Source organism: Arvicanthis niloticus, chromosome 25 (assembly GCF_011762505.2).
Source record: "Arvicanthis niloticus isolate mArvNil1 chromosome 25, mArvNil1.pat.X, whole genome shotgun sequence".
Classification (NCBI taxonomy): domain Eukaryota; kingdom Metazoa; phylum Chordata; class Mammalia; order Rodentia; family Muridae; genus Arvicanthis; species Arvicanthis niloticus.
The window spans coordinates 280,309-296,175 of record NC_133433.1 but is presented as its reverse complement, the minus strand read 5'-3'; the positions used below and the strand labels follow the sequence as shown (position 1 = coordinate 296,175).

The 15,867-nt window shown below is 38.7% G+C and overlaps 1 protein-coding gene across 3 annotated transcripts in view; it reads right to left on the bottom strand.

Moving 5' to 3' along the window:
- Positions 1–839: 839 nt before the first annotated feature.
- The window catches only part of Cfap206 (cilia and flagella associated protein 206), a 31,874-nt gene continuing 16,846 nt past the window's right edge, over positions 840–15,867 (bottom strand). For all 3 annotated transcript variants that reach the window (XM_076923988.1, XM_076923990.1, XM_076923989.1), the window contains exons 11-13: positions 14,913–15,106; positions 3,128–3,271; positions 840–1,279 (exon numbers count right to left, since the gene is read on the bottom strand). In XM_076923988.1, coding sequence (XP_076780103.1) covers positions 1,049–1,279; positions 3,128–3,271; positions 14,913–15,106 — 569 coding nt within the window. In that variant the 3' untranslated portion in view covers positions 840–1,048. The remainder of the gene's footprint in view (positions 1,280–3,127; positions 3,272–14,912; positions 15,107–15,867) is intronic.

Sequence of the window (15,867 nt, the reverse complement as noted above, 5' to 3'; positions counted from 1 at the left end):
CCTCTGTGGGCCATATAGATGTGGTGCAAGGGAACATTGAAATGGGTCCAAACAAGCAGGTATGTCTGGTGAATGTCAACACTGCCCTCCAGCTAGGAGCATGACCTTTCGGTGCACGGTCTGAGACCATCACCAACAACTAAGGCCTTTGGGTTTTTTTTGTTTGAGATAAGAGTTCCATATTTCTAGGTTGGCTGAATGTTTGCTATATTTCCAATGACAACCTTGAATTTGTGAAGTTATTGCCTCCACTGTCCAATGCTAAGATTATATCCCTGTGCCACCATGCATGATTTATGTGGTGCTGGAAATTGAACACAAGGCCTCAAGAATGCTAGACAAGTATTCTACCAACTGACCCATATCCCTACCCCACCATACACACAGCAGAAACCCAACTGCTTATGATCCAAATAAGGCCGAGGAGTGTGAAGTGGAAGGGTGCTCTGTGCCACAGCAGGCTCTGAGGTAGACAACAGAGAGCTTGAAAGGATCAAGCTGGAATGCCAGGCAGTGTTAGCAGGCATTCTGATCTTTTCTTCTCAAGGAGCCTAAAATTAAGACAATATCAGTTCTCTGGCTTTTAAAAGGTATCAATCACATCAATGTTGGCTTCAATTGTTCCTGATAGTAAGGCTCACGATATAGAAATCTGTCATCGCTGAATAGCAACGAAGCAGAAAGTGCTGTGTTTCAGAATAAGTGTCAGTGTTTAACACTGTGTAGGATCTTAGAAGAAGCCTCTAGTCCAGTGATGATCATACTGCTACCTAGCTGGCCTTACAATTTCAATCTCAATGCTGTAAACTTTGTCTAAAATATAAAACAAATAAACAGAGTTTTACTTGTCAATTTTAATAGAATGAAAAATGTGCTACAGAAACTTCTTTTAGATTTGTATAACAGGCAGGCAGGATACGGGGCCCTAGTACACATTCACACAACCAGTGACTGTGCCAACCTCGCAAATTAACTTTGTACACATACAGAGCTTTAAACTCTTGTTCATGCATCCTATTCAAGAGCAGCTTCTTGCAAAAGTCCATCTCTAGGTTTCGTCCACTGCTCTGGTTAAGTTTACCTTGACCCCATAGGTTGTTTTGCTTTGTCCTCCACGAAGACCAGCTATGAAAATCTGAGGCCTGGGCACTCGGGAGCTGCCTTCTCTCTTGGACTGGGTGCTAGCCTCTTTCAAAGGATACACCTGTGAGGTGTTATCTCTTCTCATGTGACTAAGGTCAGTTTGGACAGAATGAGTAATTTTCTGGCGCAAATTAGCCTAGAAAGAAAAAATAGGGAAAATAATAATAAAAAAAAATATTTAAAATCAGACATTTAGTTAATATTTGCCTATTATTTTTCCATTTCACAAATAAACAATACAATTTTCTATGATGAGGAGAATGATGATGGGGAGGAGGATGGGGAGGATGATGATGGTATGATTGCAGGCATGTGCATGCTGTGGTGTGCATATGGAAGAGAGAAGAAAACTGGTGTTAACTCTCTCCTCCTACAGTAGGTTCTGGGGAAGCTTGCATGGAAACTTTCTCAATTATCCTGATAGACCAAATATCTCACTATTCTATAAAACATTAGAACACTAAAATAAATCAAGAACAGAGTAAGAACTTAAGAATCCTTTAAGAAGTGGGAAAACCTGAGACTGAGCTGAAGAGAAACACACACGATTGGGTTGCAACGGCCAAATGTGAGAAATTTAAGATTTATAGTGAGTTTGGATGTGTATGTGTGTTTTGTACATGTGTGTTGTGTATGTGTGTGTATTTGTGTGTGTTGTATGTGTATGATGTGTGTGGTGTGTGTGAGGTGTGTATGTGTGTATTTGTACGTGTTGTGTGTGTATGTATGTGTTGTGTGATATGTATGTGAGTATATTTTGTGTGTGTGGTGTGTATGTCTGAGTGCTGTGTGTATGTGTGTGTTGTGTATTAAAGGCTACAAACATAGCTTAGTGGCAGAATACTTGCCTAGCAGCCCTGGGTTAAACCACTGTACCAGAAAACAAAACAAAAACAACAGCAACAGCAGTCTGGAATCTCCCTCTACTTCTTTTAACCTACTTGGTTAAATCACAGAAATTGTAGTCTCCCTGCCCCCATTAGGATAGGCTTTTACTATGTAGCACAGGCACATACAACACATATTTTCACATTACCACACATCATATACACATATACAACACACACTACACCTTCTCACACATACATATACACATAACACACAAATACACACAACGCATATCACATACATACAACACATACAACCCACACGTACAACACACACAAATACACACACCACACACACACAAATACACACAACACACACATACACACACCACATACCACACATACAACACACACATAAACACAACACATAAATGTACACACACCACACATACAGACATACAACACATGTACACACACAACACATACACAATAACACACACAACACATACACATAGGCACATACACACACACACACACAACATCTTCGATATAAGTTCTTGTTATGCAGGCTGCCCATAAACTTGCCCTTTAACCTAGGCAGGTCTCAGACTTCCGTGTAACTGAAAGAACATGCTTGGACCACCAGAGCTGGAGAATAGGTATTCTTTTATATTTAAGATTTATTATGGTTTTGACTCATGTGTATGCACCTGTGTCCTTGTGTTTGAGGGCTTGCAGAGGCCAGCTGAGAGTGTTAGATTCCCTGGAGCTGGCAACTTGAGCTGCCCAAGTGTGTGCCTGGAACTGAACCTAGGACATCTGCAGAAGCAGCAGTGCTCTTAGCCACTTAGCCATCTCTCCAGCTGGGAAAATCCCTTTAAAACTATGAAGGAAAGAGCAAGTGTTGTTGTTTAGTACCTGGAGGGTGTTAGTCAAGAGTGGGTTCATTCTTCCATATGTCTATTCGGGTTTAAAAGGGATACTTACTTACTATATAGGATGCTGGCAACTTATAAATCATGCAAATTACTTCTATGTCAGCAGGGAACTATGTAGATCTTATTTCTTTTATATAAACAATTTAACTATGGGTAACAACATCCAACCCCCAACCCCGCCCCCAGCTTTTGAACAATTTAGGAAACACTGTTACAAACCAGTTTTATGGCTTTTCTTCTTAGTTCCCATTCATTCCACTCATATGATCTCAAGGTCGTGGGTGGCAATATGTGTGTATCTGTCTGTGTGCTGTTGTCACACTTTGTAATTGGCTTTATATAATGCTTGTCAACATCTCTCATCTAAAGAAACACAAGTTTGTAATTATCAGTTATAAAAGGCAAACATCATGTACAGATAACGAAAATCATTCAGCTGAAACTGCCAAGAGACTAACAGAACACTTTTGGAACATGAACTATACTTGTAAATGCCAGCAAGGAAGAGTATATAGACAGCAAGCCCAGTGTGACTGTGTTCCTGCAGAGTCTGGCTTTGTGCATGACTCTGTGCACTTACTGTGGGATGATATTTTAAGGTAAAAAGCATCATTCATTATCAAACTTTCAAATGTCTTTTCCTGCTCTTCAATGGGTAGTGTAAGTAGAAATAGAAAGTAAAACTAGTTATTAAATATTAGGCATAAACCACATGTATTTAACCCTCTCTAGGATGTGTTTTGAACTTGAACATCCATAAGAGATCACCCAAAGTTTTGTTTTGTTTTTTGTTTGTTTTTCGAGACAGGGTTTCTCTGTATAGCCCTGGCTGTCCTGGAACTTACTCAGTAGACCAGGCTGGCCTCGAACTCAGAAATCCGCCTGCCTCTGCCTCCCAAGTGCTGGGATTAAAGATGTGCACCACCACTGCCTGGCATTTTTTAAATTTTTGTCTTCATCTGAATCTACTGGTTTTCTCCAAGGACACCTCATATTAAGTATTAGTAATTCTGGGCTAAAAAACATTTGCTTATGTTGTGCTCGGTGGCATTGGAGAGAGTTAGGGAGGAACTGGTCATGGCAAGGAGGAGGAAAGGACAGTAACTTCCCATAACAGCTAAGATGATCAATACCATCAAATCTAGATTGAAATCTCTAATGATATAGTAGAGTATATAAAAGCATAATAAAAAGATAATTAACACTATTGTTAGAATACAAGTAAATGATAATTAAATAAGACAGTAAGGATTCTATGGGAGACAGGGAGAAATCCCACTTCCGTGGGTATCTGAAGGTCACTGAAGAACAGCTGTGGATTTTAAAAGCACAAAGGAGAAAGACACAGGTGAACAGAGGAAAACTGTGTTTTAATAGAAAGCTAGCTATGCATTGTCTCAAGAGCATACACATCTGGTTACCTAAGTCTAACCTTCCATTGTCCTTAGCTGTCTTCCATCTGGGAGTTGCGACTGATAGTAAGGCCAAACAGTTTTGTCTATATACATGTAAAATCTGATAATCTGTTCTTTCCCTGTGTGGGAAAACCAATACATTTGTATTTATTTGCATACTTACTTGGATATTTTTCAGATGCATAAATGTGTCTATTAAGACTCCTTCTCTTTTTGTTGCAGAGGGGTTTAACACAAGGTCACATCCTCTAACCCAGGCTGGCTACAAATTTTCTATCCTCCAGCTTCCCCCACCCCAACTCCCCAGGTTCTGGGATTCTAGGAATACTCAACTACTCCAAGCTTAGGCTGTTTTTTGAGACTGGTGGTAAATGTTCATGACTGACTGAAGACTATACTCTTTAACACAGACTCATCTTCTCTCTGAGTCAGAGTCATGATTTTACCCACTAAAATATCTTTTAAGAAAATATATCTTTAAAGAAAAGATCTGGGCAGGTAAAACAAGTGTGGGACCAGGATATTAATTCATTGTTGTCTGACACTGAGAAATCATGGCTGGGAATTTGCAGCAAAAGGATAACACAACAGCAAAACAACTGTGTATCTCGTGAACACCAGGCAAAGATTAAATACACCAAAGCTTTTAAAGTTCAGAGTAAAATGACAAATGCCATTTTTCTAATTTTATGAAAACATTTATTCAAATTTTCCTCTCATTTGTTTTTGAATAATTGATTCCTGTTTTTTTTTCTAAATTAGAATTTTGTATAATACATCTCATTGAGCACACACATACACACACACATATATCTTAAGATAATATTTTTATAATATTTATAACAAAGACCTGATATATACAGGGAATCTACAACTTGAAAATTTAAGATCCATTGACTTGAGAAAACTAATTTGATGGTAAAAGTCAGGAATGAACATATCAATTTGGGGCTACAAATAGTTTTGAGGCTTTTTATGATAGTAATCACATTATAATTCCAAAATTAAATACTCAAGCCCTCTGAAAGAGCAAGGACTAAGTGCTCTTAACTGCTGAGCTATCTCACTAGCTCCTTTACGCTTTTTTTAAATCTGAAAGACTCATAAACATATTTAAAGAAAAGTAAGAAAGAAAAGTAAAGTAAGTAAGAAAGAAAAGTGCATTTTAAAATTTCACATGAAAGCTCAAGGAAAAAATACAAGTAATAAATTGTTTGGAATTCAAAGTAAAAAACTGTCCTGCGTGAGCAAGCTAACAACTTTATGCTAAGGGGGTTAGTAGATATGGAGAACTGAACTGTGAAGAGAATGTGTTTAAAAGCATGTGGCCTATAGCCAAATCCGTGCAACTGATACATTTCTAAAGCATGAAAATTAATGAGACAAGCTGTTATTGAAGGGAGGAGGGAACAAGTGAATAAAATAAAGTTAGGCTGGAGGGGGTGTGGGGGGGATGTGGTAAGGTTTGCTGCACGGCGTGGAAGTCCGCAGACTGAAGTGGTAAAGGAACACAGCTCGGCATGAAAATGATTGCAGATGTGAGGCAGGACCGAAAGATCAATCATTGGTGCTCTAGGGAAAGATGGAGAGAACTGTCTAACAGAAGTAAAAGAAATAAGTATGACAAAACAAGACAGGACCCTGGCAAGAAGAGTCAAAACAGAGAGGAAAAGGCTAAAGTGAGCAACATGGTAGAAGGGAAAATCAAGAGGATTGTGGGTTCAAGGCAAACACAGGCTCCACGAGAGCACAGCTCATAAAACACACACACACACACACACACACACACACACACACACACACACACGCAAGCACATGCACACGCACACAAAGAGCAGCAGAAAGGGCAGACTTGGTGGCACACACCTTTAATTCCAGCACTTGGGAGACAGAGGCAGGCTAGGATGTTCTGGTGAGTTCAAGGTCAGCCTGCTTTACATAGCAAGTTCCAGGCAGGCCCGGGCTCCCGAGTGAGGCCCTGGCTCAAAAACCAAAACCAACCAAAAGGGATTGGGGGCAATAGTTTATGTAGAAATTAAACCAGTTATAAAAGACTATCATAAAATCTTCATGAGAATAACTTGCATAAATTCCTAGGAAAATAAGTCATTAAATCTGATATAAGAATAAGCAGAATACTGTACCTAAAAAACATAATATTAAATTAGTTGTGGGAATATATATTAAATATAATAGAACTGGGCAAAAGTCAGCTCAGTCTTTTTTTAAAAGATTCATTTATTTATTTTATGTATGAGTACACTGTTGCTGGTGTTTTCAGACACATCAAAAGAGGGCATCAGATCCCATTACAGATGGTGTAATCCACCATATGATTGCTGGGAATTGAACTCAGGACCTCTAGAAGAACAGTCAGTGCTTTTAACCACTGAGCCATCCATCTCTCCAGTCCCCATCGGCTCAATATTAAAGTTGTTTTAATCCTGTAAGTAAATTAATATGTAGTAATTTTCAACATGGGCAGGCTACAGAGCCAACACTGAACTGTCTTTCAGTAGATGCAAAAAAATTAATATCTCAGCAAATGATATAATGGGAGACATTCAGCTAAAATCCATGGGGCAGGGTCGTACCACAGACCACAGCTTGAAAGGAGAAAGTACTCTAAGAAGATAATGACACCCATTCTAACCACTTCTTCTCAGGACTGTACTAAGATTGCTTGTCAATGTAGTAAGAAGAAAAAATTATGTGTGAGGTAAATACAGGCCCATTCAACAAAGCCCATAACACGACCCAGCGCCTGCTCTACTCCTTAGCTGGGTAATGGCTGAAGCACATTGTTTGCCCTTTCTCTTTGTTTCCAGTCCAGTTTTTACCTCCACTAAAAAGCTTGGACATTTTATTAAGTCTTAATTTTAAAACTGAGTGAAGAAGATCTGCTGAACTAACATCACGCCAGGACAACGCCCTTGCCAGATGATGTTTGCAGAGTTTTGCCTTCACAGTCCAACAGGAATCTCCTTGGCCAGACGTCATGCTCTTCACATTTATCTTCTGGGAAGAGGTCTAGTTAGTAACATAAAAATATCCTTTCTGTCCAGTAGGAAAACAGCATTAACAGATTGGTATCTTATGCTCTATGTGTTTTGGAATCAGAGCTGTAACACTATAATATGTGTAAGAATCGAGACTCTGAACTCTGCTTCTCGAATAAGCTGAGTCCTTTGCTGCTCTTCATTTTGGTTATGCCCTCGACCTCCTCAACCCCAGTCTTTCACAGAGGAAAGAACAAATCGAAATAATTAACAAAAATGAAGAAAATGCAAAAAGAGAATATGCATAGGTAATTGTGATGGTTAGTTTTAATTGTGAACATAGAACAATTTAGAGTCACCTGGAAAGGGAGTCTTGATGAAGACTTTTCTAGATCAGGTTGACCTGTAAGTCTATGGAAGATTATCTTGACTAGGTTAATTGAAGCAAAAAGACTCCAAACCCCTAGCCCCCTTTGGGTGACACCATTCCCTATGAAAGTGATCCTGAATTGTGTAAGAGTAAAGAAAGTGAGCTGAGTAGTAGCATACATGAATGGAAGTTCCCGGAAAGAAGGTGCATTTTCCACTAAGCCTTCCTGTCTGATTAATTGAGTAGTATTTGAATAATTCTAGAGAATTTAGAATACTACAGATCAGAGCTAAATTATCTTGGGCCATCTTTATTGTCCTTGTCTAAATGTGAGATAACATCTTTGTGACAACTAATTAGGTAAAGCTGTTGGGATATAAAAACAAATACCTCTCACCTGCCAAAAGGCTGGATGTCATCAGACAGCATGTAAGGCCTAGAGGAGAGAGGCTTCCACTTTGCTTTGATTCACCATTCAGCTTCTATGAATGGTTTTAAAAAGCACTCGTCTTAAGACTTTCTATGTGCTGTAAAACTATGAAACATTCTTGAAACTGCTTACACATTGAAACATGGAATTTGGAGTAACCCAAATCTGTCTGTACGCCTAGACCATGCCCACTCATATTTTGCTTCAGGATAAGCTATCTCTTATCCCTGTTGAGCTCTATTTTGTAAGAGCTCTATTTTACTTCACCATCTATGGTGCCAGAATTTAGTGTCCCAAGAACAATCTACTTTCTACAGGAGTCACTTGGCTAGTTGCAAGGTCTGGCAGTCTGGACCTCTGTGGCGAAACCCTCTGACATTGTCTCCTCAGATGGATCTGGGGAGCTCTTTCCAGGCTCTCTCTCAGAACTTTCTTGGTTTATTTTGAGCTGGATGTTTAAGGATCCTATTTGGTAGATAAATACTACGTTCATTTCTGATTTTTTTCACTGTGTTTGGTGTAAGGGATCTATTTTGTCTGTCTGCTGGGAAGGCATCTTGGTTTCTGGTGTTTTTTTTTTTTTCTTTCAGGCCTCTAAAGGCATTTTGGTTGGTTAAGCTTGCTAGCAATTACTCTCTTTAATATCTAATCTAAGGAAGGGAGAAAAGGGTTTTTTTTTGGGGGGGGGGCTGGGAGCCCAAAAAAGATACTTGGTACTCCATTGGTTTCATGTTCGATAAGTACATAATTAACCTTTCAAGTGTAAAAAATCTTAGAGCATTTAACTGTAGATAAGTTGACTTTATATTTCCCTTTATAGGGAATATCTATTCTCTAAAGTGCTTTGTTTTCTTACCTAAAAGCCCAAGGCAATATAATTTTAAAAATCACAAATAGGCAGCTTACTTGAACTGAAACACAGAATTATCTAAAGAAAAAAATGATAAAATTGTTAATTTACAAAAATTAATATGAGCTTCAAAAACTATATGTGAATTAAGAAGAGGCACTAATTTTTCTTTTAATTTAAAAGTTTTAGAGGTAAAAGCAGAACTAGAGACAGATTCTGAGGACAGCTCTCTTTCTCATCCCCGACTCTGATCTGATCTTCTCCTTCTTTATTTCCTAACAGAACAAATCTATGTCAAAGGAAGACTGCTGTGGCCTATTTTAAGATGACATGCAGAGAGAAAAGACATTCCCTGCTATATTAAGAAGCCTCATTATAAGAGCTGCTCTCCCATGAGAAGTCTATACTCACACTTCACACCTAATTTTCTCCTTAAGTAGCATTAACCTCCGTGCTTAAGCCTGTATTAAAGTATCTTTATTATGCCAATTAGGCCAGAAATTCCTGGCTTTTTGTCAACTTGGCACAAGCTAGAGTCATCTAGGAAGAGGGAACCTCAACTGAGGAAATGCCACCATCAGACTGGCCTCCAGGAAAGTCAACAGGACACTTTACTGTAATGATTGATGTGGGTGGTGCCACTCCTGGCAGGTGGTCATAAATTGTATAAACAGCAAGCTAAAGAACCCATGGCTACCAGTAAGCATCATTCCTCCATTGACTCTGCTTCTGCTCTCCCTCATCATCTCTGATGATGGGACCACATCAAATAAACCCTCTCCTCCTCAGGATGGGTTTGGTCAGTGTTTTATTACAGCAATAAAACACAAACTAATATAGTATCAAGGCCATGGATCCTAATTTGGCCTGAGTTAAGGGACTCTACAGGTAACTAAAGGCAACTATTTGGAGCTGTTTCTTCTCCTCCATCCTTACAGCTCTGGAGGCTCATGCTAAGGCCCATCATGAAACAATGAGTTTCCCCTTCTGTCACTTGGCTTGTGTAAATGCTGAGCACAGGTCACATGATGTTACCTTGAGTCCTTTCATTTCTGTTTCTATGGTCAGGGACTTGGTACTTAATCAGGTCTCTAGAGTCATCTATATCCCATGCCTGAATCAGACAAACCAGGGCACAGCTTTTCTTGAGGGGGCATCATTATAAAGGGCTGACAACCCCAGGCATTCTAAACACTTGCCTCAGAGAGAGCACCCCCAAAATACAATGATGAGACTATCCAAAGCAACACATCCTGGACCTGAGGCAGCATATGAAGAATAATCACTTCTATACTCCCTCTTAACCTGAAGTGTTAAACATGCTGTGTGCGTCTCTGCTTTCTTTCTGTAAAGCTAATACTCAGTGAAGGAGCTTGGTCAGCTTCCACCTCTGTGATGTTCTGAGGAAGGGGCTGGCTTCCATAACTTTTAAAGTCATAAAAGATAAACTTAAACTCTCTATGTCCTTACTGTGTGACAGACTTGAAAAACAGCTGCTGCACATCTCGCTGTTAAACTCTATACCAGACAGAAGCATTTCTGATCTGGGTCTCTAGGGATACCCAGAGGGAAAACAGCCACCCAAGGGCACATGTTGACAAAATCCTGGGTGCGGGGCTGTATGGGCAGGCATGTGCTGCCTACTTCAAGGTAAGAGACAGACCAGCACTGCAAACTCTAGGAAGGGGGCTAGATTCCAGAGTCATACTGGGCCAGTTAGTTGATGCTTGATCCAAGGACTATAATTCTTCCCTTTTTTTTTCCTTTAGTGCATAATCAAACATTAGAAATACAATTTAGCTTCACTATAAATTAAAAGAAAACCTATGACCTAAAGTATTTAAAAAGACATTCTCTTCAGCTGGATATGGTGGTGCACGCTTTTAATCGCAGCATTTAGTAGACAAAGACAGGTGGATCTTTGAGAATTTGAGGCCATCCTGGTCTACATAATGAGACCCTATCTCAGACCGGGGGAGGGAAGAGAGGGAAGGAGGGTGGGACAGAGAGACACACAGAGAGAGGTACAGAAAGAGACAGAGATACAGAGAGAGGCTTTCTTCTTCATCTTTTGTTTGTTTACATGTTTGTTTGTGATGAGGTCCTGCCCACCCCCCAAACTTTTTCATCAGAAATACATATTCACTATGCTATTTAACAAACATAAGTCTACAGAAAACACTTTGCCTTTTAATCCCCAACGCTGCTAAAGCTTTCTTACATCCTAAAGGGGTATAGAAGGGGCCATAAAAAGAATATAAATGTCCTTTTTTGCTACATGCTCCTGATTTCCTGTAATTGTGTCGTATGTGCTAGATAATGTTTTCATGCATTGTGTCCAAAACAATTTATAACAAACTGTGCTCACTTGCTATTTTATTATGTGCTAAAACTACTTTTACTTTTGGCATGTCCTATTAAAATGCACATATAGGGATTTATAAGCATATTTTGATAATATAGTAAAAAGCCTGTTATACATACTGCCTTATAAACTTAGAAATGTCCCCTGGAGGTCATGCATTTGAACACTAATCTCCCATTGTCCATGCTGTTTGGGGTTGTGGAACCTCCAAGATGTGCAGCCTTGCTGGAAGAAGCTCATCACTAGGGGCAGACTTTGGGGCAGGGGTTACAGCCCCACCATGTCCTGTTCACGTTCTCACTTCCTCTGTGCCTTTCTGCCATCAGCCAGATTCCTTCTCCTACTGCTTGCCACCATGTCTCTCCCACTCTATCCTCCTGGAAGCAGAAGCCAAAGTAGCTCCTTCTTTATAAGTTGCTTTTGGTTATGGGGTTTTATTACTGATACATGTGGGTATGCTGAAACGATACAAAACATATTACACCTGTGTCTTTGGGTCTATTTCCTTCATGAAACCTTAAAACATTATTTGTTTATATAAACAGCATTCATTGGATAAGATAAAGGTTTTATTAGGCTATAAAATGTTAGTACCATAAAAAATTTTGATATTTTCATAAGGATTTCCTTCCCAAACAGGTTCTAATTAAAAATATATATATATTATAAATTTTATTTCATTTTTGTAGTAGTCATAAAAATCATTATTTCATTCCAGAAATACCATTTTTATATGTCTGTGTGACGTCACACATATGGAAGTGCCTATGTGGGCCAGAAGAAGGCATCTGAGCCCCTGAAACTAGAGTTGCAGACAGTTGTAAGCCACTACGCAAGCTCTGTGGACCCACCCAGGGCCCTCCAGCAGAGCAGCTGTGCTCTAACTGCTGAGCCTCTTCATGGACACACTTGTCGTGGTTTTGTTATAACTGCTTACTTGAAAACCTATCTTATTTAAATCCAGTTTTCATGTTTAAAAGATTCAAATGTCTTCACAGTCTTTGTAAAAATATTAGATAAAAGAAATCTAGTTCTTAAATCAATAAAATTTTATTTTAAATCTTTCAAAAGAAGCACCATTTGTGGGGTACCTATATTTTAAATTCAAATGCTTATATCCAAGATGAATAAACTTTTTCCTATGAAAAAAAAAGAATAATAGATTAACTGGGTCTAACTGATTAGGTTGTAAGTTTCTGTTTGTGTTACAAACGTTGAGACGTTAACAAGAAGCCAGTGCAGGCCCTGTGGTGTTCTCAGATGGCTGACAAACACATCAGCTCCTACTCTGTTTACTCCAGATAAAATACCCAAAAGTTTGGGTTAACTCTTCTAATCCAAATTACATAAAAATGTCAATTTCTAATGACAACATTCATGGTTTTATATTTTACATGCTGATGGTTCTTTATTAAATGAGTATTTAAGTATAGTATAATCAGCCAGAATTTTAAATTTTAAATATCTGTATTTTACTAATTAGGAAATGAATAACACTGACATGATTCCTATTTATATTTCTTTTCTTAAGAACATCTACTATTTTATTCATATTTTTATGGTTCTTAAAAGGTTTATTCTATCTTTAGTTATGTGTGTATCCATGCACATGTGTATGCTCTTAACTGAGTAGCCACTGCTCCAGTCCTCATTTTCACATCTAACCATTAAGCTATGCAGTCGGATTTGGTTATGCTTGTAAGACCTATACTACTCTGACTGCTATCAAATCTGACCTCCATTACTGTTTGTGACTTGTCCATTACATTTGTTGCACAAAAAAACCCTCAATCTTGTTAAGAGAAATTTTACAGGAATACTATACTGCTATAGAGTTTCTTCTAATAACGTGGCTCTACAGTTCCCTTTCCCGGTGAAATGCAGTGTAATAAAATACTAAGGCCCATTGACTTGGTAGCCACAGATAAGAGGTAAGATAATTTAGACCGAAAGACCAATTTTTCCTAAGAATTAGAGCTAGCCATTCCACACGAGGTCACAAGTCAAGCTAGTAAAATAAAAACTAAGATTAAGACTTGTTTAAATACTGAAAATATAAGTAAAATCATTCTGGACTACAAGTAACTTCAAGTGCAGATATAAACATATAGTCAATCTAGTTTTAAATTGCTTATTTAAAATGTCTGTTTTCTTCATCGGTTACCCTCATTCCATTAGGCCAGGCAGTGTTGCTGATTATTTTAATGTTGGGCACATTATTCTTAGTATTTTGTCAAATATAGATTGGGGAAGTGGGACTGGAATCATAATGACTAGTAGATTGTAGTGTTTATGCATGATCCAGTAGTTTCTTCCCTTAATGGCTTTGCCAGCTCTTCTACCTATTATCCAGACTCTCCACCAGATCCTAGTATATATGTGCACATACACATACATACACAGACACACACACAGACAGACACACACACACACAGAGTGACGCTATATCAACAGGAAGAACTTACAGAGAGTGTCTGGAAAGCTGCACCTTTGGCTGAACCTTCTGCTGATAAACTGATTACGCTTGAATGACTGGGAAGAGGGAAGAGTTTGGGATGTTACAAGTCTAGCAAACAGGAGAAGTCTCTCGATAGGCCTCAGAGCTGTCTGATAACACTCAGCCTTTTGGGTTACGGACAGCTAGGTATCTTTGCATTCCATAGGCTTCACCTAGTTAATGGTCTCAAAGATGTTAGCTCCAAATAAGGGAGGGCAGTGTACTGGTACTAAGAGGGCTAAAGATGGCCCAAGATCACCTGGGGCTGGACTTTTGATTTTTTTTGCTCTGTTACTATAACAGCTTGGTGAAACTGCTTCCATGTTGGAACATGGAATTTGTGATAACATGGCCACTCACATAAACATATGGATGCAAGGAGCTGAGAAAATGGCTTGTATCCATATGTATATTTATATGTTTATGTATATTGTGTTTGGTCTTTTTTTTCTTTTATTTCTTTTTCCTTTTTTTTTTCTTTTAATTGTTGGCTTCGAACTCACAGAGATCCTGCCTCCTGAGTACCAGGATTAAAGGGGTATGCCACCATGTTCAGCTTTAATTTTTTTATTAATGAAACCAAAAGCCCCACAAAGGAACCTTGATTTCCTGGGCATCACATGATGTCTCTGCTGGGCTCCCCAAGATTTTTGTAAACACTTTTTTCTACCTTTGAATTCTTTACTTGGCAGAGAAAATGATCTTGTTCTTGCACCCTTCAATGGTACCAAGTGGGTGAAAGCAAGTAGACCTGAGTTCAAATTCCCAGCACCTACACAAAAGTTAGGCATGGCAGTACATGCCACAATCCCAGCATTTTCTGGGGAACAGAGATTGGTAGATGCTCAGAGCTTAGTGACCAGTAAGCCTCAAGGAAACAGGGACCTTTTGGTTCAAAGAGCCATGTCTCAAAAGTAAGGTTAAAAGTGAGAGAGAAAGACCCAATACCCTATTCCTGCTTCTGCATGTGCTAAACTTCACTGCCAGGAAAAAATACACAGTAAGCAATACTGAGATGCCACTTTAATCGAGTCAGGAATTACAAACCCAGGTATTTTCAAAAGTTTACTGTGTTTACCTGAGAATATGGTATGAGAGTTTCAAACTGTTGATGAAGTTCTAGTAGCTGAATTAACTCTGCATTCTTCTTGGCTTTCTCTTTAATCACATTAATGTAATGGTCTGGATTTTCTGCAAATGAGTATGCAGCATCTTTGGTACTGAAAGTGTAATATTTTTCTTTGTATTTCAAAATTCCAATTGATGGATTTCCTGAGAAAATGAAGAACAATAATTTAGCTAGGCATAAATCAAGCAATTTTGTTTTTGTGGTAAGCTATAGGGCCAATATTGCTATGGAGATATAGATGTGGATACACACTCACATACACACACACACACACATACATACATACACATGCACATACACACACACACATACATACATATGGTTAAAAATACAACTCAGAGCCTTTCACATGCTAACCAAGTCCTGTGCCATGGAGCTACATGCCTATCCCACATTTTAACATATCAGTTCTACTCTTGTTTTGCTAAAACATTATTAAATGATAAAAATATGAAATTCATATTAAGTTATATAAGTTTAAGTTTAACTTTAAAATATATTTTATGTGGCTGAAGAAATGGCTTAGCAATAAAAATTAAGTAGGGCGCTTATACAGGACCCCCAAGTCAGTTCCCAGCACTTCTCTCTAGACGCTCACTAAATCTTGAGTTTTGCTGGCAGCCTACAAGCCCTACCTCCCCTGTTTCTGTGCCCCAGTCCTATGCAAAGGCTATAGACAGCCAAACCTAGCTTTTTAATGTAGGAATCTGAACTTAGGTCCCTTCACACTTGCCCAGCTTACCACTAAGCCAGGACCACAGCCCCTAATGCTTTTTATCCACTAAGCCAGGTCCACAGTTCCTAATGGATTATTAAAATAACTCTGTTAAGAACTAGAAAAATATGACATTGTTTCCTCAATACAGACTTGCATGTCTTCCACTATAAAAAGATTCTCCAAAGA